The sequence below is a fragment of the Falco naumanni genome, chromosome 10 (genome assembly GCF_017639655.2).
Source record: "Falco naumanni isolate bFalNau1 chromosome 10, bFalNau1.pat, whole genome shotgun sequence".
NCBI classification, from domain to species: domain Eukaryota; kingdom Metazoa; phylum Chordata; class Aves; order Falconiformes; family Falconidae; genus Falco; species Falco naumanni.
The window spans coordinates 22,946,373-22,967,539 of record NC_054063.1 but is presented as its reverse complement, the minus strand read 5'-3'; the positions used below and the strand labels follow the sequence as shown (position 1 = coordinate 22,967,539).

General features: G+C 61.8%; 1 protein-coding gene across 4 annotated transcripts; it reads left to right on the top strand.

Moving 5' to 3' along the window:
• Window positions 1-583: 583 nt before the first annotated feature.
• On the top strand, window positions 584-17,838 carry RGS19 (regulator of G protein signaling 19). 4 transcript variants are annotated; one of them, XM_040609267.1, is made up of 7 exons: window positions 9,620-9,793; window positions 11,789-11,883; window positions 12,511-12,653; window positions 12,829-12,965; window positions 15,025-15,099; window positions 16,156-16,390; window positions 17,202-17,838. In XM_040609267.1, the coding sequence occupies exons 4-7, from the start codon at window positions 12,865-12,867 to the stop codon at window positions 17,388-17,390; spliced, it is 600 nt and encodes a 199-aa protein (XP_040465201.1). In that variant the 5' UTR covers window positions 9,620-9,793; window positions 11,789-11,883; window positions 12,511-12,653; window positions 12,829-12,864; the 3' UTR covers window positions 17,391-17,838. The 4 variants fall into 4 exon arrangements, with proteins under 4 accessions (XP_040465202.1, XP_040465201.1, XP_040465200.1 ...); XM_040609268.1 differs by lacking the exons at window positions 9,620-9,793; window positions 11,789-11,883 and adding an exon at window positions 584-693; XM_040609266.1 differs by lacking the exon at window positions 11,789-11,883.
• The last annotated feature ends 3,329 nt before the right edge of the window (window positions 17,839-21,167 follow it).

The window sequence follows — 21,167 nt, the reverse complement described above, 5'->3', positions numbered from 1 at the left end:
CAGGGTGCCAGTACTGGGTGCATACGGCTGGTGCAAGGTGCCAGTAGCGGGTGCTGAGTGCAGGTGTGGGGTGCCAGTATTGGGTACAAAGTGGTGATACTGGATGTTGGTGCAGGGTGCCGGTGTTGGGTGCATGGTGCAGCGCTGGTGCAGGGTGCAGTACTGGGTGCATTGCTGGTAGTGGGTGCCAGTATTGGGTGCATGGTGCTGATGCAGGGTGTAGCACTGGGTGCATAATGCTGGTAGTGGGTGCCAGTACTGGGCGCATGGTGCTGGTGCAGGGTGCTGTACTGGGAGCACGGTGCTGGTGCAGGGTGTAGCACTGGGTGCAAAGTGCTGGTAGTGGGTGCCAGTACTGGGCGCACGGCGCTGGCGCAGGGTGCCAGCACTGGGAGCACGGTGCTGGTGCAGGGTGCGGGTACTGGGTGCCCATGCTGGGCGCCGGGTGTGTGTGTGCGTGTGTGTGTGTGTTTTGACGTGAGGAAGTGCCAAAGCTGCAATTGCTTTAGGAAGTCAATCGCAGGGGCCGGGGGACGCGTGCGCAGTGCAGCCGCGCCGCTCCGCTCCGCTCCCGCTGCCGCTCCCTCTCCCCCGGTGCCCAGCCCGGAGGCAGCGCAGAGGCGGCGGCCGGGGGCGGCGGGGCGGGGGCAGCGGACGGCGCTGCACGGCGGCGGCGGCGCGGATGCCCGGCCCGTGAGTACCCGGCGCCCCGGCCCGGGGCCGCCGCCGCCCGCGGGATGCCGGGGGGACACGCACGGGCCCATCGCCCCCTCCCCGCCCGGTGCCCAGCCCAGCCTCCCTGCCCGCTCCCCCGGGCGGACCCCGCTCTGCACGCTCCCCACCGCCACCTTTGCACGCTCCCCTCTGCATGCGCCCCCGGCCCCGGGCATCCTCCCTTTCGCACGCTGCCCGCCCCCCCCCCCCCCCCCGCCCCCCCCGCCACGCACCGAGCACCGCGGAGCGCCGGGGATTGATGGAGCGGGCTCTGTCCGTGCGTCCGTGCGTCCGGCCGCCGCCTAGCACCAGCCCCCGTGTGCGAGGGCTGGGGGGAGCGGGGGGAGGGCAGCGGGATGCTCCGTGGGGACCCGGCGGCGGGGCGGGGGAACCCCGAGCGCCGAGCAGGGAGGGGGGCCTCCCCAGCGCATCACCCCGGGGGAGGGCAGGGCTCCTGCGAGGAGGAGGAGGATGGAGGGGGAAGGAGGGGGCACCCTCCAGCTGCAGGGCCGGCTGCACTGGGGCTTGCCCAGCTCTGGGGGGGAGCTTGCAGGGAGGATCTCCCTCCCCCCCCCCCCCCCCCCCGGAGGCCTCCCCTGCCCAGGGCTGCCCCTGCTCTCCCTTCACCCACAGGTGGGTACCAGGGCAGCGCTGAGCATCCAGGCACCGGCTGGGGCAGGCAGGCTCACTCCCCGTGCCCCCCATGCAGGGGGTGCCATGCCTCGATGCGGGGAGCAGGAGCGATCAGGAGCCCTGACCTGGCCGGGGCAGCGGGGAGCAGTGGGTCTGGGGGGGTTGGCTGAGGTCAGGGACACCGTGGGCTCCAGTCCCCGATGGGTCTCCAGCAGCAGCATGGCCAAAGGGTTGGGTGGTGGGACCTGGCTCGGTGGTGTTCGGGACGCAGCTGTCCCCCGTAGGGGCTGACATCCAACTGTCACCCAACACAAGCCCATCACGTGGGCAGCGTCGCAGGATGCCGCGACTTGGCCGAGAGATGGATTGGGCCAGACGCAGCCGCCGGAGCTGCTCCGCGTGTGGATCATTGTGCATCCCCAGGCATGGAGAGGTTCCCCTGGGAAGCTCCCTCTCCCCGCCGCTTCCATGAGGCTGCTCTGGCGCAGATCCATGGCCTTATTTAAGAAACTAAACAAAAAGTGTTAACTGAGTGGGAGGGATTTCCCTGCTTAAGGGGAGTTCATTCCCCTCTGGATGCGTCTCCACCATCCCCGTCGATAGAGACGCTCGTCCCGTGTCACGCTGGATGAGTGGAGCCCATGGCGTTTGCTGGCCTGGTGGATATAGTTTTCTTTGGGAAAACGGGTTACCCCAGTGGGCACATATTTCAGAATATCTCCCAAGGGAGAGCTCCACATCAGATTTCCCTACAAGGATTTTAGCTCCTCTGCGTCAGCCCTTCCCCACAAATGACTCAAGCCGCTAATCAAAATACAGTCGTGTTCTTCAGCAATTAAACAAACTCCACCTCATAAGATTATAGTGGAGAAACAGAAATTTAGTGACATGAATATACCTCAATCAGGGTGCGGGTGCCCATTTTGATATTGTTATTAAAAAAAAGGAGGAACCGAAGGCAGATAATCAGATCATGCAATTCAAACCCAGAGAGGGTAAGGGGGAAAAATACCTTGGCAGAGTAATTAATGCTGAGTCTGCCCAAGGTGCGGGAGCAGTGCATCTCTGCTGCCTCCTGAAGCGCATCCTCTCCCCTCTTTGCTTATCTTTGGTTGTAGTCTCACTTTTAGGCTGGACTTGGGCTACAGCATCTGAAGTTTCAACTGGGCTTGTGCAAAGGGGGCAGGTGAGCTCCGTGCTCTGGGCTCTTCTTCCCTGTGAGCAACAGGTCTGGAGTAGCACAGCAGCTGCGGTGTTGCTCCTCGATCTCTGCAGAGCATGAGCTCAAGCTGCTGTGGCTTCCCTCTTTTTTTCCAAATTTTTATCCAGTGGATAAAATTATTTTGGAAAGTCAGCCCAAGAGGAGGCAAGAGCCATGCTTGTGAGCCATGCCACGGGGTGCCCTGCCTTTCCCTTCCAGCTCCTCCTGCTCTTCGGGCCGGTTTCTTGCACCAACCCCCAGGCCATGCCTGAGCACCCCAAAAGTAGAGCAGCCACGGCAGAGCGAGGCCGGCAGGCATCGCCACCGTTGTGCCGCTGTGCCACACGCTCTCGGGGTTCGGCACTTCGGGCTCTTGCCTGGAATAACAGCGGCTTCCGGGTGCCCACGGCCTTCGCCGAGACTTCCTATTACTCAGTTCCTTATTTGTCTCTGCACATCTCTCCCTGCATTTCCATTGCAAAAGCTGTTGAGGGGTGGATCTAAAGCTGGTTGTTTATATACATTGTTTCATAACACCTCGTAATTTGGGGGGAAGAGAAGATACTGGCCATTATAACCACTTATTTTAGTCCCCCGGTGTGTAACAACATGGTTTTCGCCCCTGGGGAGGACGGGATGGGGGAAGAGTGTCTAACATCTTCCGTGGCATAAGAGGGGAAGAAACTGAACTCACTGGCTCACAAGGGCTCCAGCGACCCCGTCACAGAGCAGGAGCTGCTCTGCCGTGGCCATCACTGCCCCTGTCCCGGCCAGCTCAGGCAATGGACATCCCACCCCACAGGCATCTTTCTTTTCATACCATCCTGCACCAGCACCACACGACTCTCCTCCAGCTCGTTTCCATCAGTGCTGGGCTCGCTCAGCCCATTACTTTCCCCAGATGCTTCACCATGGGTTCACCTCATGCAGCACAGGCAGGGTGACCTGCAGAAAGTCCCAAATTCTTACCGTGGCTGTGCGATGGTAGCATTGAGCCACAGCGCTGTTTGCGGCAGGTAACTCCATCGTCTGGCTCTCCCCGAGTTTCAGGACACCCATAACTTTTTGTAGGAATCAAACATCTTAAATCCAGCTGTGCACGCTCTGCAGGAGCTGCCGGCCCGCTGCTGAGCTGGGGCCGTGCCAGCCCCCAAGCTGTGGGGTGAGTCCCCTGCACAGCCCCCCAGCCTGCCCAGGTGCTGCCAGGGACCTGGGGACACGGAAACCGGTGGGTGGCTTTGGGGTAAAACTATGGTGAAATCAAAATCCTGGCTTTTGCTGGATCCAGAACACCGTGTAAAACAAGGCAGCAACCCCTGAGTTTTGATCAACCCTTCTGCGAAAGCATGCTCTGGGAGCACGGAGAATTACTTTATTTCTGTTATTTTTGGCTGGGAATCCACTGGGTTCCTTCTTCGGGGGGGACGGGTGACATAGACCTGCCACCTGTGTCTTCTCCCCTCCCCAGGCTCCCCTGGGGTGGGCACGGAGGTTGATGCCCCAGCCCACCACACCAGCTCCTCCGGGTCCGTGGGACCTCGGCCATCCTGGATGAGTTTACCAGGAGAGGCGGGGAGCGTTCTGCCACTCACTCGTCCTGCAAAACCTCCTGCCTTTGGCCATTTCATGGAAACAGAGATTTACTGGGGGGAGGGTGGAGCAGCAGCAGCAATAAAAACAACCACAAAGTCCTTTGGGGTTCAGCTTTAACATTTGTCTTAAGACATGGAAAAAAGGGGGTTTCCTGACAGCAGGAAAATGTACGGTAGAGTTTTATAACAAGCCACCCTTCCAGTTCTCTAACCGCTTGGAAACAGCCTCAGTTGACCTTCTGAGGGCTCTTTGTGAAGACTGCTGGGTCTGGGGGCCCAGCTTTGCCATGCTCCAGCCTTGCTTGTCAGCACTTGCCCATGCCAGAGGCAGAAATGCCACAGAGGCTCTAGGGCAGCAACAGGACAGGCACAGGGGGAGCGGAGCCCCCGATGTCCCCACACGTGGCCGTGGCTCTGGGTGCAGGGACAGGCTGTGGGTGCACTGGCAGCCCGCTCCCACAACTGGGGTTGCTGCTAGTTCAGTGTAGGGGGTCAGGCAGCCAGCAAAGGGTTTGGGGTTAAGGGTTTGGGGTTTTTGATTGCTCCCCCTCCTGCAGGCACGAACCCAACCGGGGCTTAAGCAGTTTCCTCCAACAGAAGGCAAATGCCCAAGCAGCATTTCAGTGCAAAGGGCAGGAGAAGAGCAAACAGGTACATATTGGCATTAGCAGGCAGGAACCCCGGAAAAGGAAGGGAAAGCTTCAGGCTAGCCTTGGAAAGCAAAATCCCCAAGGAAAGATGCTGCCTGTGAGTCTGGTGTGAGTTTCACCACGAGGAGAAAGCTCACAAAGGGGATTGGGGAACAGGGAGATGTATTGCCGTGACAGCAGTGGCAGGCGAGCTCCTGTGTCCTCTGACGGTACAGCCAAGCCCTGCAGCATCCCGGGGGCTCGGTGAAGGGCATCGCCGTGGCCTGTCACACGGGGGATCTCAGTGAGATCCCCAGCGAGGGCCACTGCTGCGATCTGAGCCCAGAGTGCTTGTGATGGGCATCCCCCATGGCCAGGCTCCTGCTGCCCCGGCCGCCTCCCACAGCCCTGTCCGACAGCTGGAGCGGGATGCAGCAGCTGCCTGGCACTGCCCTGGGGCCAGGGGCCACCGCTGGCACAGGGGCCACTCAGGGTGACAGGGCTTCCTTCCTCCCCGCACTGCCAGCTCCTCCCCAGGGACGGCCGAGCTGAATCTTGCCGTCTTTCTTCCCCTTTGGTCGGTTTTTAAATAACTGGCGCGGCCAGTCTTGGAGGACACGAGTTGCTCACAGAGCTCCCTGTCCCTTGTCCCAGCTGCGGCAGGGCAGAGCATCGCTACTGCCCCGGCGCCGGTGAGGGTGCTGTGACTGCAGCACAGGGGTCACCTATGTCCCTCGGGGTGCTCCAGAGCTGGGACAGGACATCAGGTCACCAAATCCCCTTTGCCCCGGATATTCGCCTGCAGGACAGTCTCCTTCTGCAGTCCCTCACTGTTTCGACACAGGACGAAACTCTGATGTGGGATGAAGTTTTACTGGTACACGCAAAAACTCAGCTCTGCAAGCTCTGGCCCAGGGACCTGTGGTGGCACTGGCTCTGGGGCCGGGGGGAACATCCCACCCAGCCCTGGATGCTCACCAGCGAGGTGTGACATCTGCCTGAAGCCAGACCTCAAAAGGCATCCATCAGGGCTGGCAGCGTGCAGGCAGCGGGGCCCACAGGTGAATAAACCACAGTGGGCAAATGTCCCCAGGGTGCAGCATTTGTGGGGTGGGCCCCCTTGTCCCCAGCCGTGGTGCTGGTGTAGCCCTGGCCCGGCCGGTCCCGCCGCTGGTTGAGCCGGCTGCCAGGCTCAGCCCTGCCCTGACCACATCAATGGGTGCGGGGCCAGCCCTTGGGCAGGGAGCGTGGCTGGGGAGCAGGGCCAGACCTGTCCCTGGCGTGGCCGGACCCACCGCCTGCCCATGCTGGCGCAGGCTCCCAGACCTCCCTGTGCCCGGCCAGCGGCTCCCGTGCTGGCGTGGGTCTCCGGATGCAGCCGGTGGGGTGTGGGCTCGTGCCGGGGCTGAGGAGAAAATCGCATCTTGGCTGCGGCAGGGAGTGCTCGAAGCCGCGGTAAGTGATCCCTCTGATCCAGTGTTTCCCTGTGATGCAGGATCTCTCCTTTTCATCCCAGTCCTGGGTTGATTCTCTGTCTGGTGCCTCGTTTCTTCAGAAGGGGCAATTCTTTGTCTTCTTATCCTCGGTCCTGCTAGTATCCCCATCCACCAAATTACCACTAACACCCCCTCTTCTGCCCTGTGCTCCCTGGGGGGACACAGTGCTGCCCTCATTGGCATGTGCTGGGATGGGGACAAGCAGGTCCTGGGCTGGCAGGACACTGTGGACCAGGAGCACCCTGCCACCTGGCTCAGCTCCCACCTGGGCCACGCCAATGCCGTATCCCACCCTTTCCTCTTCCCTTCCATCAGCCACCAGGCTCCGTCCGTGCGGTTTAGCCCCTACTGAGTATTGATTACTGTGATCTTTCTTCTCCTTTCACATGGATCATTACCAAATGCTTAACAGGAGTCTGCCTTAACAACGCCGCAATACCTCTACTAACAGAAACGTAATTGTCAGGGCTTGCCTTATTAAATCCCCCAGCTGATTGTCGCGGGTGCTATTTTTATGCTGTGAAATAATTAACTCTGTTTCAGTGCAAGAGCCAGGGCCGGAGGGGTGGGTGCCAGCCACACTGTGCCCGTTGTGCTGCCTGGCAGCCGTGGTGGCCATGCCGGGACAGTCGCGGGTCCACTCGCTTCTTGGCAGCAGCTGCTGGAGTGGTTCTTGTGGTCCTTCTGGGAGAGTTTGCGGTGGGATTTGGTTTGGAGGATGCTTGGCATAGAAATATACCCCGGCTATGGGCGAGGTGATGGGCAGGGAGCAGAGGAGGTGGCTGGTCTGGAAAAGGACCCCAGCATTGTCCTCATCGCGGCGGGAGAGGTGCCCATGGGGCTGTCAGCCCTTGTGGTGCGAAGGACCAGGGAGGTGTTGGGACACGCTGCAGCATCTGCCAGTTCCCATTGCCAGGACCAGCCTTTCCAGTCTCAGGGGATGGCAGAAAAATCACTGCCAGGCAGAGGAGTTCCCCCAAAGGCATCCGCTCGCCGCCACCGCCGCCTCCTCTGCCACGTGCGCGGGCACATCTGCCGGTGTTATCAGCAGCAGGCGCTGGGCAGGGCAGCGGGGACGCAGCCGGGATGCAGCCACGTGGGCATCGCCACCCTCTCGTCCCGGTGGGACGTGGGGAACCCAACCTGGCCGGTGGCTGGGATGGCTGGCACCTCTATGCCGGTAGCATCGGGGTCAGCCTAGTCCTGTCCTGGCACAGTCGGGGGGCTCAGCCTCACCTCTTCAGTCTTTTTTAATAGATTGCTAAAGGGAGCGGTGGGGGGAAAAGCCAGGTCTAAAAATAGCACCTAAAACTTCCTGTGCCTGGCAGGTGGCTGGGGCAGGCGGCGGGGGCGGTGGCAGCTGTGGGGCTCGGCGGTGGCGGCGGCTGCCCACGGAGTAACCCCGGCAGAGGGGGGCCCGGGGGTGCTGGCACCCCGTCATCCCTCCGGTGCCGACGCGGTCACCCTGCGTCTTGTTGCACTCAGTGGCTGGTTTCAGCCAAATTTGGCAGAGGCCGGAGGTGCTGGGTCCTTCCTGGGGGAAAGGCAGGGAGGAGGCGGGGAAGCTGCAGGCTGGGCTGAACCCTTATTAGACACTGGAGAATCCAGCAGCGGTGTGCAGGCGGCCAGGCGCTGCTTGCATTGATCCGGCGTGGCCGGTCTTGCAGGTGATGGGCATCTTGCAGCTCCCCTGAGGCACGGCGAGGGGCCAGATGCGGCGCCGCTCCCCTCCAAGGCGTCACTGGCGCGTGGCAGGGGTCACTCGTGGCAGCAGCTTGGCCGGGGACGGTGTCTCTGCCGGCACCACAGGAGGCTGGTGCATCGCCCCCGCTGAGCAGTCCCCGCCGGGGTCGGCGGTGAGCAGCACATCTGCCCTCCTGGTTTTGACCCATAAAATAGGCAGGGAAGGTCTCTCCCGGGGTGGAGGGCTCGTACCGTGGCTGAGGAATAAAAATATCCTCAAAGCCAGGGGGTGCCCCGAGGCTGGCAAGCCGGGGGTGCTGGGCACCCCGTGGGAGCGTGGCCGCATCCTGGCAGCCTCTAGCCCTTGGAGCTGGCCCTGCCTGGCAGTGGCAAAGGGAATCCTAGAAAAACACTTGGGAAGTGAATGCGGTTCAGGTGACCAGAGGTACGGAGCCCCGCTGAGTGCCTGTGAGGACAGCAGCGACGGCGCGGTGGGTGCCGGCAGGAAAAGGAGCCGCTGAAGTGGAGGGTGACTTCTGGGGGGGGTTGCTCCAGACGGGGCGGGGTTGGGGATGGTGACAGTGTTGGTTGTTGGGTGCCGGGCTGTGCCGTGTTGGGAAGAGAGGAGATAACAGCTCGGTGTCCCCGGGGAAGGGAGGGAAGTGGCTGAGCCGAGCAGGGCACTGGGCCAGGCTGATAACGGGCACATGCCACAGCCGGGCGCCTGGCCCACCCCTGCGGCCCCAGGGGAGTGTGCAGGGGGTGCCGGCATCCCTCCTCCCTCTTTCTCCCCTTTTCTCCCCTTTTCCACCTGCAGTGAGCCCGTGTGAGTGAGAGGGCAGCCGCCAGCAGAGACCACAAACTGGTGTTGGTGGCCGGGGTGGTGCCAGGCTGGAGCCCCCCCGCACCTGCAGTGGTGCCGAGGGCAAATTTAATCAAGGGAACGGAGGTTGGGCATCTGATTTCTCTTTCTCTCTTCTTTTTTTTTTTCCCCTGAAGAGGAAAAAAACCAAACAACTTCGTGAGTCACTCTTGGCCAAGGGAGCTGGGCTTCGCTCTACACGGCAGGCTGGCTGGCACATCCCCGCGTGGCAGGGACGGTGCTGGGAGGCACCGCGGGAGGCTCTGGCTCAGCCCACCCTTGGGCACCGGCCCCTTCCCTCGCTGCCGGCATCCTCGCCCCGTGGGCAGCGCCGGAGCCCCCGGGATGTCTGGGGTACAGCGTGGCGGAAAGCACCGGCACTTTGAAGCGGTGTCAGCTGAGTGCCAGCATCCAGCCCATGCCCACCCTGGGGACAGCCCGTGTCCACCCTGGGGACGTATTCTGCCCATCGCTCCTCGGCAAAGCCGCTTCCCTGGCCATGGGTTGTTCCAGGGATGCCCGGGAGGTCTCTGAGATGCCCAGCTGCAGCCGGCGCCGTGGTTGGTGCCATTCCTGGCCGGGGAGCCCCGGCTCAGCTGCCATCATGCCTGTGGCGGCCGCTGGCTCCGTCTGAGGGGTGGGAAGGGGCAGGACCACCGGGCTGCGCTGCCAGCTGGACTCGCTCTGCCCTGCTCCTGCCCCGCCGGGGTGGCCAGCCCTGCGGCGGAGCGGTCAGGAGAGCCGGGCCCTGCCGGGGCTTTCCCAAAAAAGGCCTGAACTCTTCGGTTGAGTTTGCCACTTCCCTTACCACTCCCTTTCCTGTGAGAGGATGTGTTCAGCCGCTTTTCTTTTCTCTTTCTCTCTTCTTTTCTCTCCCGTCACCCTGCCCTCAGAGCCGGCAGTTCCGGTGATGCCGCGCACCCCCTGAGCCGGCCGGGGTCACCCTGGCCGGCTCCCGCCGCCGCATGATGGCCAGGCTACAGGTACAGACGGGCCACCGGCAGCTCCTGCCGGGCCCTGCGTCCCCCCACCCACAGCACAGGGCCAGCTGGGCACCTCGGGGGCTCGGGGCAGGCTGTGCTGGGGGTGCCCCTGCACCAGGGTGGGCACTGGTTTGTGCCCCACTTGGCAGAGGCAGGGGTGGCTGGAGGGGGGTGCCATGTGGCTCAGGGCATCGTCCCCAGCTGGGGCACTTGGGGAAGGTGGGGTGCGTGTGGAGGGGCGTCATCCCCACAGCTGGTGTTTGACATCACCTTGGTTTTGCCTGCGTGGGCGCCCTGATGCTATGGCTCCCACTGCATGGGGAGTCCCCTCTCTGTCTGGGGGGAGGATGGGGCAGTGCCATGCTCAGTGGGGACATCACAGGCACGTGAGCTGGCCTGACCTGGGGACACCCAGCATGTGGGGAGTCCCAGGCCAGGTACTGCAGCCATCAGGCAAAGGCTCACGGGGGGGGGCTCAGGGAGCTCACAGTATTTGGGCGAGGGTGGCTTTTGGGGCGTCTTTTCTCTCTGCTGGGGAAACGTCCCCTTTCTGTCATCCTTCCTCTTTTCACGGCCTTGCGTGCGCGCCCTCACCTTCCCTCCGGCACTTGTAGGCTCTGCTGCCTGCTGGCACTTCCTTATCCGCCGGCCCTGGCTGCAGTTCCCAGCCCCAGGGCAGCCAGAAGCAGCCCCACGGCACACGACCCCCGCTGGCGTGGTGGGATGGGGTGCTAAGGGGTGCACGTGGCTGGGAAACGGGCTCTGAGCATCCAGAGCGTGATGGCATTGCCCTTGGGTGCCGATCCGGAGCGGGCTGGCGTTGCCTTTGGGTGCCAGTCGGCCGCACACCAGCATTGCCCTTCAGTGCCGGGGCCGGGGGGCCCTTTGCAGCCCCTCACCCCCCTTCTCCTCCCTGTCTCCCTTGGTGCAGCCCACACAGCCGAGATAGCCCTAGGTGGGTGCCACAGCACCCGGGGTGGGCAACAAGCTGATCCTGCCTCCTGGCCGGGTGCTGAGTGCACCCAGTGGGCATGGGGAAGGGGTGCTCCTGGCTGGGGGTGCTGCTGTGTCCCGCTGCCTCTCAGGTGTTTGGCTGAGCTGCTTGCGAGTCTGCTCTGGCCAAGGTCAAGCACCAGCCGCAGGAGCGAAGTGCCTGGGGGTCCCCCGGAGCAATGCCACACACTGTCCCCGCGCTGTCCCTCAGCCACCCCCCATCCACCTGCTCCCGTCGCTGCCTTTGCTTCGGGCCGGGCTGGGAGGCTGCAAGGTTTTCCCAGCTTTCAGGTTTTCCTCCTGCTCGCCCCATTCCCACAGCCTCGTCACCGGTTGCTGTAATTAGCGCTGGAGCCCCGCTGGGAGCCGTGCCCGGAGCCCGGCTCCCCCCGCCCCACTGCGGGGCTGCAGCCCCCCAGCAGCTCCGGCACGGTGGGGCTCGGGGCTCAGCAGTGGGATGTCGCCGTGGGTGGGCAGGGGGAAGAGTGGGCACCGGGAGGGGAGGACGGACGGGGGAAGCAAAGGAAAGGGAAAAAAGCCGGGGGTTAAATGGGCCTGAGGGCGGTGGGTGGGAGAGGGATTGGAGCCTGCTGCTGAGGCGGGTGACAAGGTCACAGCCATCCTGCCAGCATCGGGGCTATAAATAGGGACAATTGGGAGCGAAATGCAAGCTCTCTCCTTTTTCGTTCCTGTGGGAGCGATGGGAGCCAGCCGGAGGTTTGCAAGGGCCCAGGCAAGGAGCTCACAGAAGGCGCTGCTGGGCGATGGCCGTGCCGGGGCTGGAGGGCTGCACCCACAGGTGTGGCCATGGGCTCACGGGGGCTCTGGGGACAGCCTTGTCCCCAGCTGGGACCTGCACCCTGGCTCTGTCCCCCTTGCTGAGTCCACAGCAGGACTCAGACCTGAGGTGTTGAGACCTGGGGCAGCTGGAGACAGGGATGCTGGGGCTGAGGTGGCCGGGGGCTCTCCCTGCCTGCTGCCCCCCGCTCCTGTTCCTTCCAGCAGGGGAAGGACCGTGATTGCTGCCCATTGCCCTCAGCGGGGGACAGGGAGGCAGAGCCGGCCGTGACCACATCCTTACCCCTACCTGTGCGGAGGTGGGTGCTGAGCCCTGGCACCACTCCTGCCCAGGAGCATCCCTGCTGCGTGCTGGGCCAATGGTGCAGACAGGGACAGATGGGGACAGACAGGCCTGTGGGTGCAGGGGGACCGTTCTGCAGCAGCGGTGCAGAGCACTGGGCTCAGCCAACACTTGGCACAGGGTGAGTTTTGGTTTGGTGCCGGGAGCTGTGAAAACTCCCCACCCTGTTTCCTTCCACTCACATGATGCCGTGGAGCGACTCCGACTTCCCCATCCCCGGCCGGAACGCGCCAGGGGGGTCTGGTCGCGCTTCCTCACAGCGCAGGGCATGGCCAGGGGCATGCCAAGCTGGTGCTGAGTCCCTGCCCAGCCCTGCTGCGCCTGTAGGGCTCAAGCACCACTTGCCAAAGTGTGGGAGGGGGTCCCGGGCAAAGCGTGGGGCTGGCAGAGCATCTGCCGCCCTGTTTCCCCTCCTCCTTTCCTTCTCACTTCCTTTTCTTGCACGCTTTCTGCCTGCCTGCCATGCCCCAGCTTGCCACCTGCAAAGGGCTTTTCCCAGCGTGGAGCAGCCCCCCTGAGCCTCTCAAAGCCGGGGGGTCCCGCTGCAAAGGTAACGCGGTGCCACCCCTGTCCCTCCCCACAGGCTCCATCGAGGAGGCGGCGGGGACGTTAGCTGGGGGGTCTCGGCGGCACGGCTCACCCACGGGCTGGGAGGAGCAGAGAGCAGCAGAAGAGCCCCCAAAGCACGACCCAACCCCGTCCACCGTGTATGAGGCTGGGACGCAGGTGAGGTGGTGACCGTCTCAGGACGGGCTGGTGGCCGGGGCAGAAAGCGGGGACCCAAACTAAATCATCTCCAGTCGTGGCACTGGGGTCTCTCGGTTACCTCCGGGTGCTTGCAGATGGTGGGGGATAACCACCGGCAGCTCGTTCACCCGCGCCCTGCCCTCCTGCCTTTCAGTACGCAGGACCCGCGTCCGCAGAGACACCCCTTCCGATGTCCCGGCATGAGACTTCTCCGACAACGGTGCAACCCACCAGCAACCACCGCCCCAACGCCTGCTGCTTCTGCTGGTGCTGCTGCTGCAGTTGCTCATGGTACGTCCCACCGCCCACCCCAGCCCAAGGCTCCCGCAGGGCCATGAGCGTCACCCACCCACCGCATCGTATGATATTTGGGGGTCCATGGGAGCATCCAGGGGGGATGCAAGGGTTGCCCACGTGTTGCTGGTCCCCTGTGCTGTGTGCAGTGCCAAGCGCTTGGACACAGCTGCTGCCTGAACCGGCACCCAGGTTGGAGGGAGCGGGGGTCCCGCAGCAGCCCCCAGCCCTGAGGGCTCCCTTTGGTGCAGCCTGTGGCACAGGCAGTAGGATGGCAGCTGGGATAGAGCTGGGTCCGCTCACTGGGCTGAGCCTCTGAGCTGCTTGTGTGCTTGCGTTGGGGCAGGAGTTGAAAGCAAAATGGGTGTCGTGGTTGGAAAGGGTGTAAATGGTGTTTTGGAGCGGATGGGCATCAGTGGTGCTGTGGCGTGGTGCTCTGCCCCCATGGAGCCTGGTGAGCCCGAGCTGAGCCTCAGTGCACCATGACTCCTGCCCATTGGCCAGATCTTTTAAAATATGTAGAGAAGGCAGCGGCACCGGGAAGCCCCCTCTGGCACTGCACCAGTGGCTCTCCTGGGCTGGATGTCCCCGCTGGGCTGCGTGGGGGGAGCTGCTTTCATGCGGCTGGAGAGTCCTGCCCGAGGTGGATGGCCGCCCTCCATGGGAGCCCTCCCGGGCAGCTCTGCCTTGGAGCTGCCGGTGCAGAGTCCAGCCCCGGCCTCCCAGCACTGCCCAAAGCCCAGGGTGTAACCAGCCGTTTGCTGCGGCTGCACCTCCTGTCCTCTCTGAGGATCCCCAGCTCCTTTGTCTCTGGATAGCCCAGATTTTGGACAGGCCATCTGCTCTGCTGCATCCTCAGCATCTGCCCGCTCTGAGATTGCTGGTGGCTTTGGGCTTTGCAGCAGCTTTGGGCTTTACGGGCACTGAGAGCACCAAGCTTGGAGCTGAGCCCCACAGCGCGGCCCCAGCACCGATGCCAGCCCCAGGCAAACCCCCGCCGTGCCCCTGGGGCCCCGTCTCGCCTGATCCCATCTCGTTTCCTCACATTTTCAAGGCAGCGAGGACAGCGAGCAGCTCCCTTCACAGCCTGCCCTGATCAGCTCCCTCCTGGCCACCACCCCAGGCTGGGTGGCATTTGGCTGTGGGCAGGGTGACCCTTCCCCGTGTCCCTCCTCCATTGCCGCAAGAGCCCGTGAGCAGAGATGGGGCAGCAGTCCCCGCTGTACCCCGCTCCCGGAGCAAGCAGTGACCCATGCCAGCCGTGCTGGGGCTCAGGCGTGCCAGGGACGTGCCCGCAGCTTTGCCCACCCCGGCCGCCCCCGCCGCTGGGGCAGGAGTTTGCACACTGAATCTTGTGCGGGTGGCGAGGGATGGTGTCGCAAGCAGGAAGGGCTGTGGGCGGCACCGGGCACCGAAATTCAGGGGCTCGAGGGAAGTTGGCTGGAGGCTGCTCTCCCCTTGTGCCACCAGCACCCCTGGGGCAAGGGACAGGGGGGACAGGGGACACTGGCACCTTCATCCCACGCCCCGCCTCCAGGCTGGAGCAGTGCTGGGGTGTCCCGGGGGTGCAGGGTCCATCTCTTTGCCTTCCTCCATCTAACCCAGCCACCGGCCTCCTGAGCGAGCTGGAGCTATCACCGGCTGGAGCCCGCGATAACGAGACACGAGGGCTGAGCACACCACGGTGCTGAGCCCCCATGGCCACAGCCACCCCCATTTATTTATGAATTGGTGTTTATTCATGGTGGTTCACCGTGGTGTGGCCCAGTGGCTGCTCAGGCAGGACCCTGGCACATGTGCCAGGCGGTGGAGGGGGGCCAGGCTGTGCCTGTGCCCAACCGCAGGAAACACCCGAAACACCCTTGCACAGTGACAGCCAAATTGCACAAGGGAGCCGGGGTGCTGCCGGGGCGGGCAGGGTGCTGGGGAGCAGAGGGGTGTGGGATGTGCTGGTGCCCACGGAAGAGATTCGGTAGCCAGGACCAGTCGGGGAGTCCAGGTGGGGGTCTGGGGGGTGTCCCCAGCGCCCCTGACTACCTTTCCATCTCCCCGTTAGGAACGAGGACCGGGAGCAAGCATGGAGGGCATCCCGGGAGACCAAACTGGAGACCATCCCAAACTGTGAAGCGTGGTGAGGGCAGGGGCGGTACTGCAGGGGCAGAGGTGGGGAAGTGGCATGGCACAGCATGGCATGGCATGGTCCCTGCTGCCACCCTCCATGGCACCCAGCCCTCCGTCATGCCCGCTGGTGCACACATGGGGAGCAGGATCAGGGCACCCGGACTCGGGGCGGGGGGTTCCTGGTTCCCACCAAGAAACAGGAAGCCTGGAGCCACAGGCTGCAGCCCCTTTCTGGGGCCCTTGCAAAGGGAAACTGAGGCACACAAGAACCTCAGCATCTTTCAGGCCACATCCCAAGGGCAGAGCCTCATCCTGCCCTTTACACCCATGGCCAAGAGCACCTCACAGCCGCAGGGAGAGGATGGGATGGGCTGTTCTGCAGGCTCAGCACTGCAAAAGAAGCAGAGGCAGCAGCAGTGTAAATGTACTGTATATCTACACTCGGGGAGGAGCGGAGCAGGCAGGCACCCTGCTCCAGGTGTGCTCTGTACTGAGCACCTGGTCCTCAGGGGATGAGCATGAGCCCTCACACGCAGCCCAGCTGTGTGTGCTCTGTTCAGCACCTGGCACAGCAGGGTTAGGGGGCAGATGTGCTAATTAGGTACTGATAATGACTGCTCCTGCCCTGCTTTAGCAGGTAATAAGTATTTGCTGGGGAGCAGCCGCCCTCCCTCTCTCCTGCAGCTGTGAGGGATGACGGGCTGATGTCAGTCTCTCCTCAGCCGGCTGGGAGCTGCTGCTCTGCAAGGGCTTTTGTTCCCTTCTGGGTACCAAAATACGTCTCAGCTTGGGAAACGCAGCTGCAAGCAAGCCCCCGCTCCAGCCCGGCCGAGCGGAGCCGGGATGGACCCCACGAGCGACCTCCAAAAGCCTCCGTGATAAAGCGGAGCCCCAGCAGGAGCAGCCTCGGCGTGAGCAGGGGGGATGCGTGCGGGCACGGTCCCCCTGGGATGGGAGCAGGGATGAGCACGGCCGAGCCATGCGGGGAGGGACCGAGCCGGGAGCCCGCAGCCCTCCCGGGCCAGCCGTAACGCTGTCCCCTTGCCTTCCCCGCCGGGACGGGCAGCGCCAAGCCCACGCCGGAGGAGGTGCGGGGCTGGGCACAGTCCTTCGACAAGCTGATGAAGAGCCCGGCGGGTCGCAACGTCTTCCGGGAGTTCTTGCGGACTGAGTACAGCGAGGAGAACATGCTCTTCTGGCTGGCGTGCGAGGAGCTCAAAACCGAGTGCAACAAGCACACCATCGACGAGAAGGCCAGGATGATCTACGAGGACTACATCTCCATCCTCTCGCCCAAGGAGGTAGGGGGCAGAGCCTTTAGGCGGCTAAAATGGGGCTGGGATGGGGGTGTCCTTGGGAGAGGGCTCTGTCCCAGCTGCCGCCACAGCCCTGCGGCCGTTAGGGGACAGGGTGGGTGGTCGGGGATGAGCTTGGCAGGTAATGGGTTTGCTTTGTGGTTGTGCACCGCGGTGGGGAGGGCACCCCCGGCCCCCGAGAAGCCCTGGGCCACAGCCGGCAGCGGGACCGCGGGCCAGGTTGTGCTGCAGGACCAAAACCTCACGAGGGCACCAGTGGGCCGAGGAGACACAGACTGGGCTGGGTTGGGAAAGACCTGGGAGATCATCCAGGCCAACCGTTAACCCAGCACTGCCCAGCACACCACTAACCCATGTCCCCAAGTGCCACATCTACATGTTTTTTAACCCCCCCAGGGGTGGTGACTCCGCCAGGTCCCTGGGCAGCCTGTTCCAGCGCTCGGCCACCCTTTCGGTGAAGAAATTTGTCCTAATATCCAACCTGAGCCTCCCCTGGTGCAACCCGAGGCCGTTTCCTCTTGTCCCTTCACTGGGAGAAGAGACCGACCAGCTCACAGTATCCCCAGGGTGGGGGCAGCCCAGCCCCCCTCCTGTGCCCAGCAAGGGGATGTGGGGAGGACCTGGAGTGGGGTGCCAACACCCCGGGGCAGAGCACGCCGTGGTCTCCCCATGTCTGGCCCGCGGTGCCGCACCGATACCCCGTTTCCCGTTAGAGCTTGCGCAGGGGTGGGTGCCAGGGCTGGGGGCTTGTCATCGGGGGTCCCTCAACCCCCCCGTTTCTCTCCCTGCTGCCCAGGTGAGCCTGGACTCGCGGGTGCGGGAGGTCATCAACCGGAAGATGCAGGAGCCGTCCTCGCACACCTTCGACGATGCTCAGCTCCAGATCTACACGCTCATGCACAGAGACTCCTACCCTCGCTTCCTGAACTCTGCCATATACAAATCGCTGCTCCAGAGCGTCTCCCACTCCTCCTCGGAGTCCTAAGGGTGCCCGCCAGCTGTGGGGATGCCGGTGGGGACATGGTGGCCAGGGAGGGCTTGGTGTCGCCTCCCTTCCACTGCCCTCCCTGCCAGCCCCTCCGCCCAGTTTTTAGCTTTTTACCTATGAACCATCACCCGGGTTTCTGGACCACCCTCCAGGACTGTCCCCGGGGCTGGTGCCACTGCGGCAGCACAGCCCGGGCCGGCTCGTACTACTGAACCCCAGCCCCGTCCCCGCCGCTGGCCGGAGCGAGCCGGGGGAGCGCGCGGGAGAGCGCCCGGGGCCTGGCTCCCCCTGCACCCCGTTTTGAAGAGGTCACTTTATCCCATCTCTGCCACACCTGGGGACACGACCTGTCCCCGTTTCCCACCTGAGACCCAGTTGGGGACTGGGTTGGGGTTTTTTTTTTGGGGGGGGGAGGTCGATTGTTGTTGGGTTTTTTTGTTGGTTGGTTGTTGGTTTGTTTTTTTTTTTTTTACTCTATTTTAAATGCTTTTTTTGTTGGCTTTTATTGGGGGACTCGAGGGGTGGGAGGGGGGGTTTGACAAGCGTCTCTGTACATATAAAAACTTGTCAAGTTTACATCGCTCCGCCTGTTTGAAGCAGCCCAGGGGTCAGGGCACAGCGCTGCAGCCTGTTTGCATTCCCAGTGGATCTGGGGGGCAGCCCCCCCCCCCCCCCCCCCCCCCCCCCCAGGGCCTCAGGAGGGGCCAGAAGGGCCCGTTGGGCCACCAGAATGTGCTCAGAGGGTGGAAGCAGGTACCCTACAGCTGCCTCCTCCATCAGCCCCCATCGCATGCGCCCACCCTGAGACACCACGTGCTGGTCACCCCAAAGCAGCTGCATCCTCAGTTCACAGACCTCAGGGAAGGGGAAAACACACGTGCAGGTATTTATTATTCCCCGCCCCCCCCCCCCCCCCCCCGCAGAGACGCACAGGCACTGGGACCACTGAAAGGGGAGGCTCCCAGCTGGCCCCTGCCTGCCCTGCCAGCAGCGAGGCCAGGGGTCTGCCCTGGCTCCCCTGGGAGCAGCCAGGCAGGGCTCCACACAGGATGGGAAACATCACAGGGAAGATCAATAGCGTCCATGTGTTTTTGTACAGCATGAGGAACAATTTAGTGGAGCCCCGGTACCCAGAATTAAAACGTTTCTGCAGCAGCCCCTGCCCTCCGTGGTGAAATGAAGCCGATGCCGAGGTCCTGCCACCCAGTGCAGCCACCCTGGTTCAGCCCCGCTGTAGAAGACCAGCACTAGTCTGCTTTTCCTCACGCAGAACAGCCTGTGATTTCCTATTTATCTACCCCTTCCCCTCCTTCTCTCTCTCCCTCCCTCCCTTTCAAAGAAAAAAGGAGCACTGGTTCTTTTTATTGAAGATATTTTTTAAACAAACAAAAAAATTGAGCTTTTTTTTTGTTGTTGTTGTTTCCTTCCTTCCTAGTGGCATGACTGTGTGGAAATTCATGTCAGTAAATTTAGTTTTGTTTGCTAAGATGGAAATACAGTTCAAGAAAATGTATTTTTGAGAGAGACCAGAGACAGTTCATTTGTTCAGGAATGCCAGTATTGTTATTATTTGGTTGTTATTGGCAGGTTTTTCCCCCACAAGTGCAGAGTCTGCACCACTACAGCCCTGCAGCATCCCCACCCTGCACCGGGGAGGCTTTAGTTCTGGGTGCTTGGCTTGTTCTGTGAGTAAAGGAAATGGCTCGTTCTCAAAATGTGGCCCCAGCTCAAGGTTTGGAAGCCAAGCATCCCCGAAGCTGTACAAGAGCACTGCAGGGGTCAGAGCCTCCCCCCAGGCCACAGAGGTCTCAGCCCAGGGAAGACCCTGCTGCCACCAGATAATCTAGCTGGGCTCTTGCTCCCATTCCTAGCACTTCAAAATAATTTATAAGCAAAACTTTACTTCTAAGACTCTGTGTCCCATGGCCTTCCCCTCCCTGGTTTGCCTCGGTGTTATCCCAGAAAAGGGCACCGTAAGGTACCCTGAGACAGTACTTTTTGCCCCCACTTCAGAGGGGCTCCTTCTGCTTGGGATTCCACACCTAATTCAGGATTGTCAAACTGCACCCAAGCTCAGCTCCCCTCCTTACAGTAACACAAGAAGAAAGGCAACAGCAACCGGTAATTAGCTGGCTCCTGCTCACAGCGCACGAGCCAGAGTGCTTTGGCCAGCTTGGGTTTCAGATCCTGAAGCTTTTTTCAAGCATTACTGCAAGGACACTGTTCCCTCCCAAGCCTGGCTTGAATAATCCCATTCACCGCAAGACTCGTGAGGCTTAAACGAGTTGTCAGCATCTTTGAATCTTTGCCTTCTTGGGAGACTTGGCTGCACCCTGTCAAGTGAAAGCCCCGAGCAAAGGATCCTGTGGGGATCCCTGCCTCCAGAGGAGCGCAGCCCTCAAAGGGGCTGGGAGCACGTTTCCAGTTGCTTTCATGTGGCTGTTTACTCCCCTCTAAACATCTCCAAGGTCTCTGTTGAATGTCTGCTGTCTGGCAAGCTGAAAAGCCAGTGGAAATGCTTGGTTTTCACCCTGGAACAGGGGAGCGGTGCCATTAAGAGATGTGACTGCAAATGCTCCTGCACTGCTCGTCACTGCTCCGGAGCAGCCTCAAACTCAGGGGCCCCGCTGGGTTCCCCCAACATGCTGCATCACCCCAGTTAAAGATTAGGAAAAGGAGGATTCTAAGTCGCAGGCTAAAAAACTGTTGTGAGGACCAGGTTCTAGTCACCTCCCAGAAAAAGTCTGATCCTGCAGGTCCCTTTCATAAGGTCCTATTTGCACCTGAGGCTCGCTTTGCTACTTGTTCCGTCATCTCACCCCTTTGCTGCTTGCTCCTTCCTTTATCTCACCCATTCCAAGCACCAGCTCCGAGCTCACTTCAAGCCTCAACCGTTTCTAGAGCCAAGTGCTGACATCTCCCACCAATATCTGTAACCCCTGCCTCCTCCAGGTCCAAGCCTCTGGAAAATTTCCTGTATTTGCAGCATTTCCACTCCTCCTGAGCCTCTCCAGCAAGTCACTGAAAATTCAGGCTGCCTTTCAGCCATCAAGCTAAAAGCAGAGCACACACAAGCAGGAAAGTGCCTGGACTCCCTTTTAACACTTCCACTGGCTAGTGGATTCCCTCCACCTCTCTTATTGATGGCTTGTCCCTGTATCAAGATTAACTGCTCCCAGCTGTTCCAAGGGGAGCAGCCTTCTGCAAGGCAGCAGGAATAGCAACAGGCCACCAGACCCTCTCGGAGACTGCCCTGACCTTCCCTGCTCCCAGCCAGCTGCAAGCCGAGGGAGCTCTTGGCTACAAGGGTCTCCTTCCATGGAGGGATGGAGTGCTAGGAAATGCTAACCTCACCTGGGCCTAGCACACCTTTCTCCCTGTTCTGCTCCCCAAGATCAACAGCGTGAGGTTTTGGGGTTTTGTTGTGCCTGTTGTCCCCTGCTTTGTCTGTTACAGCCTGGGCAGCACATTCTCACCTTTGCAGCAGCCTATGCTGTTGGCATTTCAAGGCCTGAGATGACAAGGTATGCATCACTGCCAAGCCAAACAAATGCTGCCAGGGTGGAAAGCTATGGCCCCAAAGCTGTGTTCTACCAACATATCTCCTCAGCCAGGTGAGGAAGACTACTACTGCCCACCCAGCCACCCCAGGACTTGGCCCAGCATCTTAAGATTTCACAGGTTGACTAGGAACAAGCCTGCGTGCACTGAGGTGTACCTACAAGCAGCTTCTCCCTTTCCGGTGGTCCAGGCACATTCAGTCCTCATCCATCT

Coding starts and splice junctions, on each gene's coding strand:
- RGS19 (XM_040609268.1), top strand. CDS start 12,865: ATGTCCCGGCATGAGACTTCTCCGACAACGGTGCAACCCACCAGCAAC. Junction 12,966..15,024: donor TGCTGCTGCAGTTGCTCATG/GTACGTCCCACC, acceptor TCTCCCCGTTAG/GAACGAGGACCGGGAGCAAG. Junction 16,391..17,201: donor CCATCCTCTCGCCCAAGGAG/GTAGGGGGCAGA, acceptor CCTGCTGCCCAG/GTGAGCCTGGACTCGCGGGT.